This window comes from Phaethon aethereus (genome assembly GCF_964289735.1).
Source record: "Phaethon aethereus genome assembly, chromosome: Z".
Lineage (NCBI taxonomy): Eukaryota > Metazoa > Chordata > Aves > Phaethontiformes > Phaethontidae > Phaethon > Phaethon aethereus.
This window is the reverse complement of record NC_138577.1, coordinates 39,858,453-39,875,289: the sequence shown is the minus strand read 5'-3', so window position 1 is coordinate 39,875,289 and position 16,837 is coordinate 39,858,453. Positions and strand designations below refer to the sequence as shown.

The 16,837-nt window shown below is 44.1% G+C and overlaps 1 protein-coding gene across 1 annotated transcript in view; it reads right to left on the bottom strand.

Moving 5' to 3' along the window:
* Nucleotides 1-5,726, bottom strand: part of FOCAD (focadhesin) — a gene marked incomplete at its 5' end in the record, with an annotated part of 105,607 nt that extends 99,881 nt beyond the window's left edge. Inside the window, 3 exons of the mRNA XM_082012793.1 lie at nt 2,094-2,248; nt 3,799-3,873; nt 5,670-5,726. Coding sequence (XP_081868919.1) covers nt 2,094-2,248; nt 3,799-3,873; nt 5,670-5,726 — 287 coding nt within the window. The remainder of the gene's footprint in view (nt 1-2,093; nt 2,249-3,798; nt 3,874-5,669) is intronic.
* Nucleotides 5,727-16,837: the final 11,111 nt, after the last annotated feature.

Genomic DNA, 16,837 nt, shown 5'->3' with positions numbered 1-16,837 from the left:
TAGCATTCTTCAGGAAGAGAACAAGGCAGCTTACTGCAGAAATCCAGTTAGGTGCCAAAAAACAGAAGAGAAAAAGATAACCCAAAGAACTTTATAAGGTTGGTATGGTAAATTTGAATGGAAACATCTTCCCAATCATCACTTGCCTTCCCATTCATAGTTTTTATGCACATTGTCTTCTTCCCCCCACAACTGCGTCTTCTCAGTATGTTGCACAGGCAGTCTAGGTCAAAACACCATTGTGGGATGTAGGCATTATATTTGCAGAATTTTCACAGAATCACTAGGTTGGAAGGACCTTCAAGATCATCAAGTCCAACCATTAATCCAGCACCACCATGTCCCCTAAACCATGTCCTGAAGTGCCACATCCACATGTTTTTTGAACACTTCCAGGGATGGCGACTCCACCAACCTCCCTGGGCAGCCTGTTCCAATGCCTGACCACCCTCTCAGTGAAGAAACTTTTCCTAATATCCAATCCAAACCTCGCCTGGTGCAACTTGAGGCCATTTCCTCTTGTCCTATCACCAGTTACTTGGGAGAAGAGGCCAACACCCTCGTCGCCACAACCCCCTTTCAGGCAGTTGTAGAGAGTGATATGGTCTCCCCTCAGCCTCCTCTTCTCCAGACTAAACAACCCCAATTCCCTCAGCTGCTCCTCATAAGACTTGTGCTCCAGACCCCTCACCAGCTTCATTGCCCTTCTCTGGACACGCTCCAGCACCTCAGCATCCTTCTTGTAGTGAGGGGCCCAAAACTGAACACAGTATTCAAGGTGTGGCCTCACCAGGGCCAAGTACAGGGGCACAATCACTTCCCTACTCCTGCTGGCCACACTATTTCTGATACAGGCAAGGACACTGTTGGCCTTCTTGGCCACCTGGGCACACTGCCGGCTCATATTCAGCCGGCTGTCAACCAGCACCCCCAGGTCCCTTTCCGCCAGGCAGCTCTCCAGCCACTCCTCCCCAAGGCTGTAGCGTTGCATGGGGTTGTTGTGGCCGAACTGCAGGACCCTGTACTTGGCCTTATTAAACCTCATATAGTTGACCTCTGCCCATCGATCCAGCCTGTCCCCATCCCTCTGCAGAGCCCTCCTATCCTCCAGCAGATCAACACTCCCACCCAACTTGGTGTCATCTGCAAACTTACTGAGGGAGCACTCGATTCCCTCATCTAGATCATCAATAAAGATATTGAACAAGACCGGCCCCAGAACCAAGCCCTGGGGAACACCGCTGGATTTAACGCCATTCACTGCAACTCTCTGGGCTCGGCCATCCAGCCAGTTCTTTACTCAGTGAAGAGTAAACCTGTCTAAGCCACGAGCTGCCAGTTTCTCCAGGAGAATGCTGTGGGAGACGCTGTCAAAGGCTTTACTAAAGTCCAGGTAGACAACATCCACAGCCTTTCCCTCATCCACTAGGCAGGTCACCTGGTCATAGAAGGAGATCAGGTTGGTCAAGCAGGACCTGCCCTTCATGAACCCATGCTGGCTGGGCCTGATCCCTTGGTTGTCCTGCAGATGCCCTGTGAGCACTCTCAAGACCAACAGCTCCATAATTTTGTAAGGGGAAGTAGCTGCAGAGTTAGGTAAAGTGATTTCTTCCTCAGCAGACAAGGAAACAAAACAGCATTCCTAATCCCCACCCACGGTCTTAACTGGAATGCTATTTGAGCTACCAGTTATTTGGACAAACTGATTAGGAAGTTATTTCCCTCCCCCATAACGGAAGTTGCTACCATTTTCTTCCCCCTTCCCCATGACAGAGGCAACAAAACTAGGCAGTGCATTGATTTCTGAGGTTCCACAGTTCAAAATTCAGAGCATTAGCCTGAATGCTAACAATTTCAGCTTACATGCATAGGAAACTCTATGAGTTCTTCAGTCAGATCCACACTGTCACACTGGCAAGACAAAAGCAACAGCCTTCAGCAGAGTGGTAGGCCACCACCAGTCCTTAATGCCACAGCTTATTTGAAGATACTGTCATTTACAGAACCTCTGCTCTTCTCCTGTATTTACAACGGAAAAGCAATGACTGATAACCATCTGACAAAAGACACAAAATCAGGCAATTAAACACTACCTTGCTGAGGGAATTAGGTTGAGAGCTCCATGAAGAACATACTCGAGTTCAGCATGTTTCTCTGCAACAAGTGCCACCAACCCCTCAGAGCAGGCTGTTCGCAAGGCAACATTCTCACTGCAGCACTTCTCCCAAAGCAAGTTCAGTGCAGGAGTCTGAAGTCAAAAGCATAAGACACAAGCAATGAGAACGCTGACACTGATTTCTCTTCATTCATCTCAAACACACATTTAAATAAAGACCAACAGCCTCTCCTGAAGTCTTAAGAGAGCACAAGACACGAAGCTGCAGTAGAGATTCTACACCTAAGAAAGGTCCTTCCCAGGACAACTCCCACTTTCCTGCCCCCTACTGCCTATGCTTTCATCAGAGACAGGAATCTCTGAGAAAAGGGTAAGGCAGACAAATTTTTCAGCTGTGCCTATGCAGGTAGGCTATAGTCAATTTCAATTTCCTTAAAAAGATGAAGATGTAACTGGAGACAACTCAGGAACTGCTATGTCTACAGGAAGGTGTAGTGCAGACATCTAAAGGCAGGCATACAAAGGGCTATCCAGAGGTAAGGCGTCTTTACTCACCATATGAAGTCCTCAGTTCTCTCCATTTACTAGTAAGCATAAAGCTTTGGCAGTAAGCATCAACACTGCTGCTTGTTTTCATGCTAAATTTGCATTCACAGGTTAGTTTGCTGACTTTGTAGCTTCCAAATGGAGAAACAAGGAGTATTTTTAAACAACTGTGTATCGCAAAATGCTTTTGCATAAAAAAAGAGAGCCTGTAATGTTTAAGTGGCACAATCTTCTGCTGCTTAGCATTTTAAAAGGCAGTGTTGTATTTCAGCTTAATACCTTCATGGGGCAGCAAATAGGAAGTGTCAGCTTGTAGCTCAAAACAATCTCATTTGGGAATATGATTATGATCAGGAGTGCTGGAGGAGCTCCTGTTAGAGAAACTACACACTTCCAACATTCCCTCACATCAGAACTCAGCACTTTTCAGGTTTAGGTTTGCTAGTGTGGGGTTGTTTGTTGGGTATTTTTTAAGACTTCAGATTAGGAGGACAAAATCCACAAATCATTTTCTGCTCATTTCTGTACAAGTCAGCTTTTGGGGACGCAAAATGGAAGAGCAAATCCTAACTAACACCTCTCCTACATTGTTGTGACACTTGCAAACACCAGCATTTCATATGCCTCTCAGTTAACAAGACACACCTGCACTTAAGCAAGCTTGACTCAAATAAAAGGCAAAGTAACACCATTGCACCATGCCTTTTCTCTTAAAGAAGTTTAAACTCTGCTTAGCTAATATGAAATATTATACCAATACAGGTATGTGAAATGCCATACTTTTTGAAATTTTTATAATTATGTAAAAGACCTCTCTACTCAAATGACAATGTCTCACCATATGGCACTTTACTTGCAGTAACATAAACAAACTCAAATAAAACACTTTAACTGAGCATAGCTAGATGTTGGTATTCTGCAGAATTAAGATTTCTGCCATTAAGACTTCTGATGGAAGTTAAAACGGCTCTTCTGATCCCAGTGATTTAACGGTTTCTACCTGTACACCCAGATCCATATTGCTAACTACCTTACTTAACTTCTCCAATTTATTAGAATTACAGAATGGGAAACCGTAGAAAAACATAAGCACACATGGACAGGAAAGGAGACAGAAGTGAAAGAATGCCACAGACCTGGTCAGACGCTTGTCTTATCTTCTCTGAAGAAGACTTTTCTTTCAGTACTGCAGCAATCAGATGACCCACTGCCTAAAAGAGAAAAAGAAATAAAAAACACATGCAGATCAAGCATTATTTTTCAATTCTCCATTAGGAAGAATTTACCCTGCTGTTGCATACCATCATTTTACCATGATTTGAAATACCAAACTTACTGGTATGGAAGCTGAAATATGTTTTAGGGCCAAATATCTCCATAATGCTGGCATACTACCTTTTACTGTTATCCTGAGGCACAAGAGAAATGAACTTCCATCGGGCTCCACATATAGCCAAGGGTCTCTTTGTACATAATCAGGTACATACTGAGGAATTGCAGATATTCTAATGCATCAACTGTAATAAGACATTTAGAGCTCCACTGCTGTACAGGTCTCAAAGTGTTTTAAGGATGTGGGTGTGAATGAGCGTCTGAAGTTCCCTTTAAGCAGGGAAAAAAAAAAATCAAATAGAAGATTCACTTGGTAAGTGCACTAAAGATCTAATTGCTTGAGGAGCATGTTGTTCTTGCAGTGCGATAGCTGTAGAGAAACAGAGATAAATATCAGACTTTGTCCCATTTTCTCATTTTCACAGGAATAAGACTTCCAAATAATAAACTGTCTTTTTGTCTCAAATGTGTTGGAGTATATATCCAAACCTTTGAAAGGCATAATCCTTGTAGTCTAGGAAGGTTTAAAGTGTCACCTTTCCTGGAAATGTGAACTGTTACCTCAGCGTGCTACTGTTTGCCATGTCAGGGTAGCAGACGCTATCTAAATGAAGTGTGGGTAAATCCTGAAAGCAGAATGAACCTGAAAACATTTAAAATAATCTGTCCCTGTCTTTATACACTAATAAAAACATTAATGTTACTATTTTTTTTTCTTGATGGCTTCCTAGTTTACTTTTTCCAAATGTAAGGATCTGTCCTTATTACAGAAAAGTAGATGCAGCTGCTGTTCTAGGTAGGTACATTGATAATATGAAACATTTTTGTGCTCTTACTATGAAGAGATGTCTTTCTGTCTCTCACAGAAATCAGTAGCAGTATCAATGATTATGCAACAAGACAGAGTACGGCATTAGAAATGAGTCAGAAAACAAAAGCCTGGATTCAAACACCCTGAAGCCTTTGAGGGTATTTCAGCCCACATTTAGATTTTTAAAGGCAGTTTGATTAAATCAGACATTCCTTCTATTAAAATAGAATGAGGTGCTTATTCCTAAACGTCAAATGAACAAACGTATGCTGTTCTTCAGAACTGAAACTCTCATTCTTTAGAACTGAAGCATTTTTTTTGAAGGACCTTGAAAATTTCCATCTTGTTTATGACCTCTGCCACAGAATAGCTTTATGAGGAGTGCTGTTAACTTCAAATGCCTTGTTGTAAATGTAAATTAAATGTTTCTGGCAGTACGTATGCTAAGGGATGTATAAAGTGCTTAAGGTATGATAGTATGTTTGCCATCAGTGTTTAGCAAAACTTGTGACGTACAAATTTGGGCAAGTTTCTTAGATTTGCTGTGTTCCTCTTCTCTTGCATCTGCCGCCCTATGTACTAAAGGATTTAGTAATTAACAGTGCTGTTAATGGAAAGTTTCTCATTTTCCTGCAAAGACTTGACAAAGATGAGCAATTATACCCAATGCTTGGATCACACAGAGAGGGCAATTAGCACTTGTTCGCAACTTAAGAATACCCTATTTCTACATTTTTTTGCCTTTGGAGCAAAACACCCACACCCAAAAAAGTCTTCCTTATCTTTTTACAGTCAGGCAGCAGGCCTTAAAACAAAGGTTTCCACAGACAATTCAATTTCTTTAATGTTTTTTAAAAAAGTTACCTGAGACTGAATAACTGCATTAGGAAATTCAAACCGCTTCTTGATGTCATCCAACATTTTGACTCTGTTATATGACACTAACTCTCATTCTGCAAGAGAAATCAAAAAAATGTACTTAGGACTAAGAAAGCAAGCATGCTATTTGTCAGAAAAAAATACACAAGATTTATGTTGTACTGTTGCGTATGTAAACATTAAATTGTTTTCTTCCCCCTCTTAAGTCCACCACATCACCTTGCTTTATAGGCTTATACCCAAGAAATGCTGAATATTCATTGGTCTTGGACAAAGAATGGGTGATCAATATTTCTTAAAGATAGAGCAGATATATACAGTTCCATATGGCATAGCCTATGTGTATTGTGAGAGCATTTATCCTTGAGAGCATTTTAGGTATGTCTCATTGACTTGAAAATGGGACAGCTCAAGACAAGTGTTCACAGTTTCTAAAACATGATTTGAAATGCAAAATTCTCCACAATTTTTTCATGCAAAAACAGAAGTAAAACCAACAAAAGACCCACCTGTGAGACTGCAAATGGTAATTGTAGTTAGAGGCTGGAACACTTGACAAAAAAACTTCTAAGTTGGAATATGAAGGCACCCACAAGCACACAGGAACCTAAACTGGAGAGAAATCTGAACTCAGCTTACATTGTTGCATACCAGTGAAACTGATAGCCAACAGCAAATATTTAAATATTTCAGCTTACTGTAAACACGCCTCCAGTCATTTGTGATGGCTTCCTCAAAAAAATAAAAAACCTATCACTTGCTAAAAACCTAGAGTGTAATCCTTTGCAATACACACTGAGAAAACATATACATGCACTCCCAATTTCAAGACATGCTATTGGTGTGATGCATTCAGAATCTTGACACTTATTTTCAAAAAGATGTAATTAAGCTCTGGAAATACGCTAATGCAGCATGTGCCACAACAAATACCATTCACAGCAAGAAAACTCAAAATTAATAGTTACCACCTCAATGAATATAAATTGCTAGCATTGAAACAGCAAAATATTCCCACATACTTGTGAATTACATTTCTGAAAGTTTAGAAGAAAAAAAACGGTTAACTGTACTCAGAATGATGTCAATATGGGTTTGTACTGTTTTAGGATAGATTTAATTGCATTTTGAGACAATACGTGTCCATATAATAAGAGAACACACATTAAACTAGAGTTGACATCTTGCTTTTTCCTTTCTTTAAAGACACATGATTGCTACAGCAAAATAAGTCCAGACATACCTAGATCTGTCCAGCATGTCTAATAACTCTAGTGGATGTAGATGCATTCAGCCTATCCCTGGAAACATTCAAGGTCAGGCTGGACAGGGCTCTGAGCAACCTGATCTAGTTGTAAGATGTCCCTGCTTGTTGCACAGGGGTTCGACTAGATGGCCTTTAAAAAGTCCCTTTCAACGTAAACTATTCTATGATTCTGTTTGTACATAGTGAGTCACAAAAACTAGCCCCCTCCAGTTCTACCTAGCAAGCAGCAAAATGATGGAAGGTTCCTTCCTGGGTAGTTTTGACATAAACACACTGGAGCCTGTGTGGAAACTTCTCTATTGCTGAGAATAGTCTGGTTCCATCTGCATGCTCTCACCAGGTAGTTACAAATGGCAGTAACATCCATCCTCTGTCTTGCTTTCTTTAAGCTGAACGGGCACAGCTCTCTTAGCCTTCCCTTGTACATTTTGTGCTCCAGACCCCTGACCCCTGTTGGTGGCCCCTACTGGACTTGCTCCAGTGTCGTCCTTGTACTGGGGAGCGCAAATTCTGTGTGTAGCCACACAAAGGGAAATAATCATGGTCACAGATAACATTCTTATTAATACAGCCCAAGACACAGCTTGCCTTCCTTGCTGCCACACTGCACTGCTGAGTCATGTTCATCTCAGTGTCTACTAGGACAACCCATTAAGGCCTTTCTGTAGACCTGCTTCCTAGATAGTCAGCCCCTGTCTGTATTGGTGCATGGGATTATTTCACTCCGATGTAAGACCCTGCATTACTCCATGCTGAATTGCAAGAGGTTCCCACCAGTCTGTTTCTCCACTGTCAAGGTCCACCTGAAGAAGACTCTACTTACAAGTGCTTTGAATGCTCTCTGCAATTTGGCATCAGCTACAAATTTTCTGAGTCCACTCCATCTCATCATCCAAGTCATTAATGAAGTCTCTGTGCAGTGTTGGGCCCACTACCAATGCCTGGGGGACACTATTACTTGCCAATCTGATAGACTTTGCACCACTGATCACCACTCTTTGAGCCCAATAATCCAGCCAGTTTTCTACTGACTATAGTGTCCACTTACCCAAGCCATATTTCACTGATTTGGTGATAGGGAGACAGTGGAAGACTGTATCAAAGGTCTTGCTAAAGTATACAACATCCACTGCCCCTCCTCTTGTTCACAGTATAAGTAACCTCACCATAGAAAGCAATGAAGTTGGTCAGACAGGCATGATTTGCCCTTGGTAAATCCATGCTGACTGCTCCTACTCACACCCCGTTCTTCTTGTGTTTAAAAAACGGCTTTTATAAGGATATGTTCCCCAGCCTGCACAGGGACTGAAGTGATACTGACTGGCTTGTAGTCATCTGGATCCTCCTCCTTCTCACACCCAGAAATGCGCTCCAAGAGGATGCACTCCATGATCTTCCTACAGACTGAAGCGAGGTTGACATGCTTCTTGTACTCCACACTGACTTTTTTGCCTTTTTCGGAAATGAGGCAATGTTTGCCTTTCTGCAGCCATTGCTGATCTCCACAACCTTTTGAAGATTAACAGAGAGCAACCTCACAAGGGCACTGGCCAGGTCTCCCAGCACAATGAAAATGTCCTGCTTTTCTTTGTGGAACATTTTACTATTAATGTAACAGTAGAAGTTCCTCTTGTTGCCCTTGACAACCCTTGTGAAGTTTCTATTTGCACTGAGCTTTAGCTTTTCCAACACCACCTCTGTATGCCTAAGCAACGTTTCTAAACTGCATGTCTGTAAACTGCTCCTGCTTCTGCCTCCCGTATACCGCCAATTTTGCACTGGATACACTGTTCCATCTCCCAGTACATCCAGTCGGTTTTCTGAGTATTTGAATGGTCTTTTCTTGCACCTTATGCCGTGCTTAAAACTCTGCCAGTTTTCCTGAGATCCTTCACCCTTCAAAGCTACCTCTCATAGAGTCCTACCAGTGTGCCCTGAATATGTCAAAATCTGATCTGAAGTTCAGGGTCTGTACTCTGCTACTGGCCTTCCTCATCCCACTCCTTAGGAACTCTTGCCATTTACAACCAAAGGTACCACAAGGAGATAAAATCTTACCGCACAAAGCTGCATCCTCAGTTGAACAAATACTTGCACAGTTCCTAATCTGAACTTTAGAATAGGAAACCAGATGAATCAGGAATAAAGATCGCATCCTGCACATTGCTGCAAAACTTAGATGGCAATTCAATTGCAAAACATTTTGCAGGAATCTACTGCATCCAACTGTAATGGCATTTTTTGAAGACCACATTAAAAACACATAGTATCTGAAACCTGACAAGCTAGAAATGCAATGCTATCACCTTAACTAGAAGAAGAACTTCAAGCATCACAATGACATCATCATTCAAAGCAGCACTTTTAGCCATACTAAAGAAGTCTGCTGAGTGGGCATAGATTTGCCTACGCTTAATACTAAGCAAAAAGAGTTCTCATTCTTTAGAAATTACGTAAAAGGATTAGAAGCTATACAATACAGGTAGGCTAAAACATTTCATGCTCAAGTATTGTGAAGAGAACAAAGAGAATAAAGACAACAAAACAATGTATTAAAAGTAAGCTATTTCCTATACAGATTTTGCACAGGTACAAAGAGCAGAAAGTTTTTTTTTTTATCTCAAATACATACTTAATAGAATACTTCATTGTAGCTAGGCTGTTGAATGCAACTACTTCATACTAGTAAAATACAAACATTAAATGGTATTTTGTAGTTCTCCTAATCTATGCATATGATTTCATAGTTATTCCCCTATGCAAAAATCAGTCTTTCTCCTCACTATACATTATTTGGAACACTTACTTTACCTCTCCTGACTTTGCACCCTCAAAGAAACAGATTATGGAAGATGATTACTGGCAGTGTTGTCAGAGTACCATTAACATTTCATCCTTCTCAGAACAGGTAAGAAGTTCACAGACAACATTTCACAAACTTAAAAATCACCAAAAGGAAAACTTTAAGGAAGTAGTACCCAGCCAAGGGGTAGTAACTACCGTTCTTTGAAAACTTTGAAGAGACAAGGTTTCACATAACATTCACATTGGCATCTGGAGGTCAACTGAACTTAACAGTCCAACACTTCAATCAGAAAAAGGTCAGGAATTGCTACATGCATTCCTGAGCTGGGCACATGTCACCATGACACTATTTATTCATTTATATCTCGCTTCTCAAAGCACCATTTCCAGTCTTCTCAATTGCAAATAACCCCCCGTGGAAACATCACACAATCATTTGCGCACCCTAAGAACGTTGATACAATGACACGACAGTAAGAAGAATGTGTTTAGGAGAAATACTGCTGCTGTTGGTGGTTACTGCAGAGCCAAAAGATAGTCAAAATCACTGCAGAAAATTCCAAGTATGACTTATAAAATGGAACCTCAGCACTACCTAAATCTGGAGTTAGTAAAAAAACCTCAAACAAACCCTTTTCTTAACCCAGTGTCTTGCCTTTTGGCACTGAAGACATGAAATCTATCAAGATTAGGTCCAGACTCAGATGCCGAGAAAAGAAAGAAATAAAACAAAAAAGCGAGGTTTTTTTCCCCTTCTTCAGTTTAGGTAGCTACTTTAATTTGGAGACCACTTTTTATTAATTAACAAAAATATTTTTGAACTGCTTTGTCACCGTTAGGAACCATCATTACTGCCCACTTGTCAGCATGCCAAGCCCTTTCTATAAATACATATAAGCATCTGCATTACCTTCAGCCCCTTTCTCCCTTCCCAGTGCTGTGGTTTAACCTGGCAGGTAGCTAAATCAGCCACACAGCCGTTTGCGCACACTTCACTGCCCCTCCCCAGCAGGCTGGGGGAGAGAATGGGGAAAGAAAAAAGGTAGAACATGTAGATTGAGATAAACACTGTTTAACAGGACAGGGAAAAATATTATAATAACAAAAATTACAAAAGGATATACAAAACAAGCAATGCACAGCACAATTGCTCACCACTCACTGACCAATGCCCAGCCACTTCCCAAGCCACAGCCCCTCCCCGACCAACTCCCCCAGTTTATACACTGACCGTGACGCCGTATGGTAGGGAACATCCCTTTGGCCAGCCGGGGTCAGCTGTGCTGGCTGTGCCCCCTCCCAGCTCCCAGTGCACCCCCAGCCTTCTCGCTGCCAGGGCAGAGCACGGGAAGCTGGACAGCCCTTGGCTGCTCAGCAACAACTGAGAACATCCACATTATCTTCGTCCCAAATCCAAAACACAGCACTATAGGCTATCAGGAAGAAAATTAAGTCTATCCCAGACAAAACCAGGACACCTAGGAATGGCACAATTTCCACACAGTAACCCCAAGAACTGGAAAAGCAACAGCAGAATAGTGTTTCCTATTTTCAATTGTCTTTTACCACAAAAACAAGGAGGGTCAGGCTCATGAGAGCTGGTGAGAGTCTCTGCAGCCTATCAACAACAGCCCTGAAAACTACTGACAAGCTTTACCCCATTACAACATTTGGGACAGCATTCTGTCTCAAAACAACACTTAGCAGAATCTTCTTTAACAATTTAGAGCATTGTACAATTACTTCCCTTGTTGCAGCTGACAGAGATATTAGTGTTATAGAAAATATAACCCTTGCAAAGGAAGCAGCATCACCCTGAAACAAATCCATCCATATCCAAAACAAGCTCCATGCAAGCAGTTCTTTCTTATTTCCCTGCCTCCAGAAATAAAAAATAAAACAGGAATACTATGAAAGGGAGTAATGATCTTGCAGATTCTTCCAGTAGTCCTAACATACTGCAAAGTACCATGACAAAATAGCTGGTCTCTGCAGGCATACACTGGCTACTAAACATCCCCAAACTTATTCCATATACATCAGCAGCCTACCTTGTTAAGTTGTAGCTAATTACATCACACTTCTCCTGACACCTTTTTTTGGGTTTTTGGCCTAAGCTGTATTTTTCCTATTCTTATCACTGAAGACGCACTCTACACCATCAATCACAAAGATTAAAGAACCCACCCCAAACAAATCCCAAACACACACACACACGTGAAAAGCAAAAAAAAAAACCAAAAAAACCCAAGGTATAGGACAGGGACACTTGCTTGTTTTTCCAACATATTCAATGTGAATGATAAGCATTTGTGGTGGGTTAAGCATCTGTGGTGGGATGAGCCTGCTCCAGCATGGGTTCCTCTCTCCACCTGGCCACAAGTCTGCCAGCAGCCTGTTCAAGCACCGGATTCCCATGAGGGGACAGCCTTCTTTGGGCATCCACCTGCCCCAGCCTGGGGTCCTCCACAGGCTGCAGGTGGATATCTGCTCCAGCATGGAGCTCCATGGTCTGCACAGGGACAGCTGGCCTCACCATGGTCCTCACCACAGGCTGCAGGGCAATCTCTGCTCTGGCACCTGGAGCACCTCCTGCCCCTCCTTCTGCTCTGACCTGGGTGTCTCCAGGGCTGTTTCTCCCACATATTCTCACTCCTCTCTCCAGCTGCAATTGCTGTTGCGCAGTTCCCCCTACCCCTTAAATCCGTTATCCTAGAGGTGCTACCACCACCACCAACCGGCTTGGCTCTGGCCTGGGATGTGTTTGTCTTGGAGCTAGCTAGCATTGGCTCCATCCAACATGGGGGAAGCTTCTGACATCTTCTCACAGAATCCACCCTTGTAGCTTCCCCACTACCAAAACCTTTCCACGTAAACTTGATACAGTGTCCTAATGCAAAGGAGGACAAGCACTGCTAATGCAACCAAAGCTCAGCGGGGTGGTCATGGCAGCATTACACCTTCAGATTTGGTCCATACCACTCTACCAAAAGTAGAGTAAGCTAAGCTAAATAACAGAAAATAATCGCTGGGACCGCCGAGATAACGTTTCCTATATTTATTGTGCTTTGCTCACTGTATAAGGACTCTGAAATTCCAACCGGCGCTCCTACCAAACCAGCCGAGTGAGAATACCTGCAAACATTCCCACTGCTTGTGTGTCACATCTGCAGCACAACTCCTCAAAATAACCACGTTTAAATAAAAAAAAAAACAACAAAAAACCCACAAACAAACAAAAAAACAAAAAAAAAGAAACAAAAAAAAAACCCAAAAAACCCCACACGACTGAGGCAGTCGTTGCTATCTGGCTGCTGGCCTGACGCCGTGCCGCTGCCGCGCGCACGGCGCGTCGCGGCCCAGCGCGGCCAGATGCCGGCAGCCGCCGAAGAACGGCCCCCGGGCAGAAGTGGCCTCGACCCCAGCCGTCCCGTGGCCCTGCGCCCTCCGCCCGGGCGCCAGGCCCAGCCGCGCGGCCGGCAGAGCCGCCGCTCCGCGCCCCTCACCTGGCCCCACAAAGCGACCCGGCCGGCTCCAACGGCACCTCCCGGCCGCGACTCGCCAGAGCACTAACGCGGCCTCCGGCGCGAGACTCAACCACCCCCGCCAGCCCATGCGCCTGCGCGGCGCATGGCGCACGCGCACCGGCTGCCGGGCGGCTGCGGCGGGCCTGGGGCGGCCGGACGGCGCTGGGCGGAGCCAACGGAGCCGCGGGCGGTGACCGCCCGGCCCTGTTCTCGGACGCGTGAGGCTTGCGGGTTTTTTAAACGGTGCCATCAGGGAAAGGCGGGTCTGAAGCACTAGGATGCTGCTTCGCGGTGTGGCTGCTGTGAGCGCACCGTGAGGGCAGCACGGCTCCCCGCTGCCCAGGCCCGCTGGGTGGGCCCAGGCTTTTGTGCCGGATGCGGGGCATGAATTAATCTTCTAGTGCTGGGCCAGGTTTGGATGCTTCTCTACATCCAAACTGAAATGCAGGCTTCAATCCAAAGACTTAAAGAGAAGGGATGTAACCTGTGTTGAAAAGGATAAGGTAATTCATTACAAACCCAGGGAAGAACGTCCGATGTCGTCTGTCAGGACGACAGGCCTTTGACCCAAATCATAGAATCGTAGGATCTTCTGGTTGAAAGGGACCTTTTAAGGGTCATCTAGTCCAACGCCCCTGCAATGAGCAGGGACATCTTCAACCAGATCAGGTTGCTCAGAGCCCCGTCCAACCTGACTTGGAATGTTTCCAGGGATGGGGCATCTACCACCTCTCTGGGCAACCTGTGCCAGTGGTTCAACACCCTCATTGTCAAAAGGTTCTTCCTTCTATCTAGTCAAAATCTACCTTTTTTCTGTTTAAAACTCTTATCCCTTGTCTTACCACAATAGGCCCTGCTAAAAAGTCTGTCCCTGTCTTTCTTAGAAGCCCCCTTTAAGTACTGGAAGGCTGCAGTAAGGTGTCCCCAGAGTCTTCTCTTCTTTAAGCTCAGTTCTGATGTATTTTGATGACTGCTGTATCATCAACAGGTTGAAAGCTCTACACAGCCTGGATTAAAGAGGTTGTTTTCTAAATTAAGATTGTTATTTTAATACAAAACAGCACTTCTGTTCCTGAACATCGAAGCAACAGGCAACTTCTATAAGACATGTGTTACAGCAGAGTGGCTCTCACTAAAAGTATGTTCAGAAAAAGTCACAAAAACTATATTCTCTTGAGCTGCCTACATGTGTATGCGCAGGGAAGATCAGTCAGATCCCACAGATCATGTAGATGGCCCTTTTTCTCCATATAACTTCTCCACGGTGACATTTTGAAAATGGCACGTACAAATATTCATGATGTGGCTTTCGGTTCGGTACATTGAGCCCAAGATGGGCTCACAAGTCTGCTTGCTGCTGGAGCTGCCCAAGATCAGCTAAAAGGACCTGGAAGACTTTTCACAGTGATGTATTTCAGTCTGTCTCTAGGTGACTGTAGGCAATGGCATGAATCAAAATGCAACACTCAGTCTCTTCTTCCTATTTCATCCCATCTGCGTCATCTAAGAGCATCTTGCTATTGACAGGTTGGTTTATTATTGATATGCTGTGTGATACTTCAGGCGTCATATCGTCCATTTAGTTCTTGAGACACAGTAGGACATACACTGCTGTCTGAAGTGGCTTGGGCCTGATTTATGCTGCTTGGTACTCTTTTTTTCTGTCAGTAACTTAAGTGACAGGTATACCCAAAACGTGTTGAATTGGTCTGTGAAATCACTGAATCTTAAATATGTTTAAAAATCTTTGATGATGTTTTATATTTGAATAGTCAGGAAGTCTTTATAATTTATTATTCAGTCAGGCTAGAGAAGTAACAGCTGAATGGAGAGGGGAGAATAGATACAGGTAATAATTTTGGCCATTGCTAATTTTACTTTGAAACAGACAAAAAAAGACTTTTAGTGGACTCCACTGTCATTAGAGTTTTGAGGTCTTCACATGCTGACCAGATTAAGGGAAGACAGGGTGTTTTAGAGTGGGTTTCCCCCGTTGGAGCAAGTTTGACTTGGTGGAAGAGTTGCACAGCGGAGCATTTTCCCGGTAATGGAGGGTGTGAGTGGGGTGCCCACCTTCTGTACCAGGGAGTGGTGGATAAGGCAGCAGAGAGATGTGGTATGGGACTCTTTCTGGATCTCCGTAAGCAATGCCCAGCAGTGAATGGCTTAATAAAATAGCTGATAGAACAGGAAGAAGAATGTAGATAGCAAATAAATCCCTTGTCCTTTCAGACAGTGGGAATCCTCCATTCATGTAGCATTGGACTGTCTCCGGACGGATCTTCCCATGGCACACTATCCAGATCCCATAAGTGGAGAGATAAGATGTTCCTCCTTTTTGGTTGCTTGAGCTACTATACAACTGTCTTACAAGAGACAGCTGTATTCATAAAGATGTTTGCATGAGAACTTCATGCAGCACTTTAGGTAAGGGCAAGGCCATGCTGGTTATGTAATCACCAGTGGCAAGTAGGAGCTGCCTGCAGCCTCCTCAGTTACAATGCGCTGGCTGACTTTGTCCTGTGCCAAGGGACCTGTGTAGCATAACACAGAGCTGAAGGCCACGCTGGACATGCAGCACAGCGCAGCACAGTCCTGCACCTGCTCAGGTCAGCTGTGATGTGGGTATCGACTCCTCAATTTACAATGGTCTCCTGGTCAGGATCAGTATGTTCCACCACTTGATCCACGTACACATTACCTTTTCCAAAGACACTATAAATTACAGACGACAGTAATGCCATACAGGTTCCTCTGGCCCAAAGTACAAGGCCCAATAGAGCAGACATGGCACATTCAAGATCACTGACTCCTGGGATACAATGCCTTCTACAAGACTCCCAAAACAGCTTGTCAGGTCCCTGCCTCGCATGCTGCTGGAGCAGAGGTCGAGTCAGTCCCAGCTGCTGCCACATCCACTCCTGCAGGAAGTAGACATGGTGAGTGTGATTGCATTTGCTATGCTGCTTTGTTCTGTCGTGCTTTTTTCCCTCACCTTGATAGGGACTTGTCCTGATTTCAGCCAGGATAGAGCTGGTTTTCTTCACAGAAGCTAGTGTGAGACTGTGTTTTGGATTTGGGATGAGGAACTGTTGATAATGTGCTGATGTTTTGGGTTGTTGCTGAGCCGTCAAGGACAGTCCAGCTTCTTGTGCTGGCCTGCCAGCAAGCAGGCTGGGGGTGCACGGGGAGCTGGGAGGGGACACAGCCGGGACAGCTGACCCAGACTGGCCAAAGAGATATTCCCTACCATCCGACGTCATGCCCAGTACATAAACTGGAGTTGGCCGGGGGGCGGAAATCGCTGCTCGGGGACGGGCTGTCGATCACGGGGTGGTGAGCAATTTCTGTATTGGGCCTCACTTGTTCTTGTACATTCCTTTGTTGGTATTATCATTATTGTTCCCTTCTTTCTTTCTGTCCTATTAAACCGTGTTTATCTCAACCCACGAGGTTTTTCCTAATTCTCTCCCCCGTCCCACTGTGGGAGGGAGAGTGAGCGAGCGGCTGTGTGGTGCTTAGTTGCCGGCTGGGGCTAAACCACGACAGTCCTT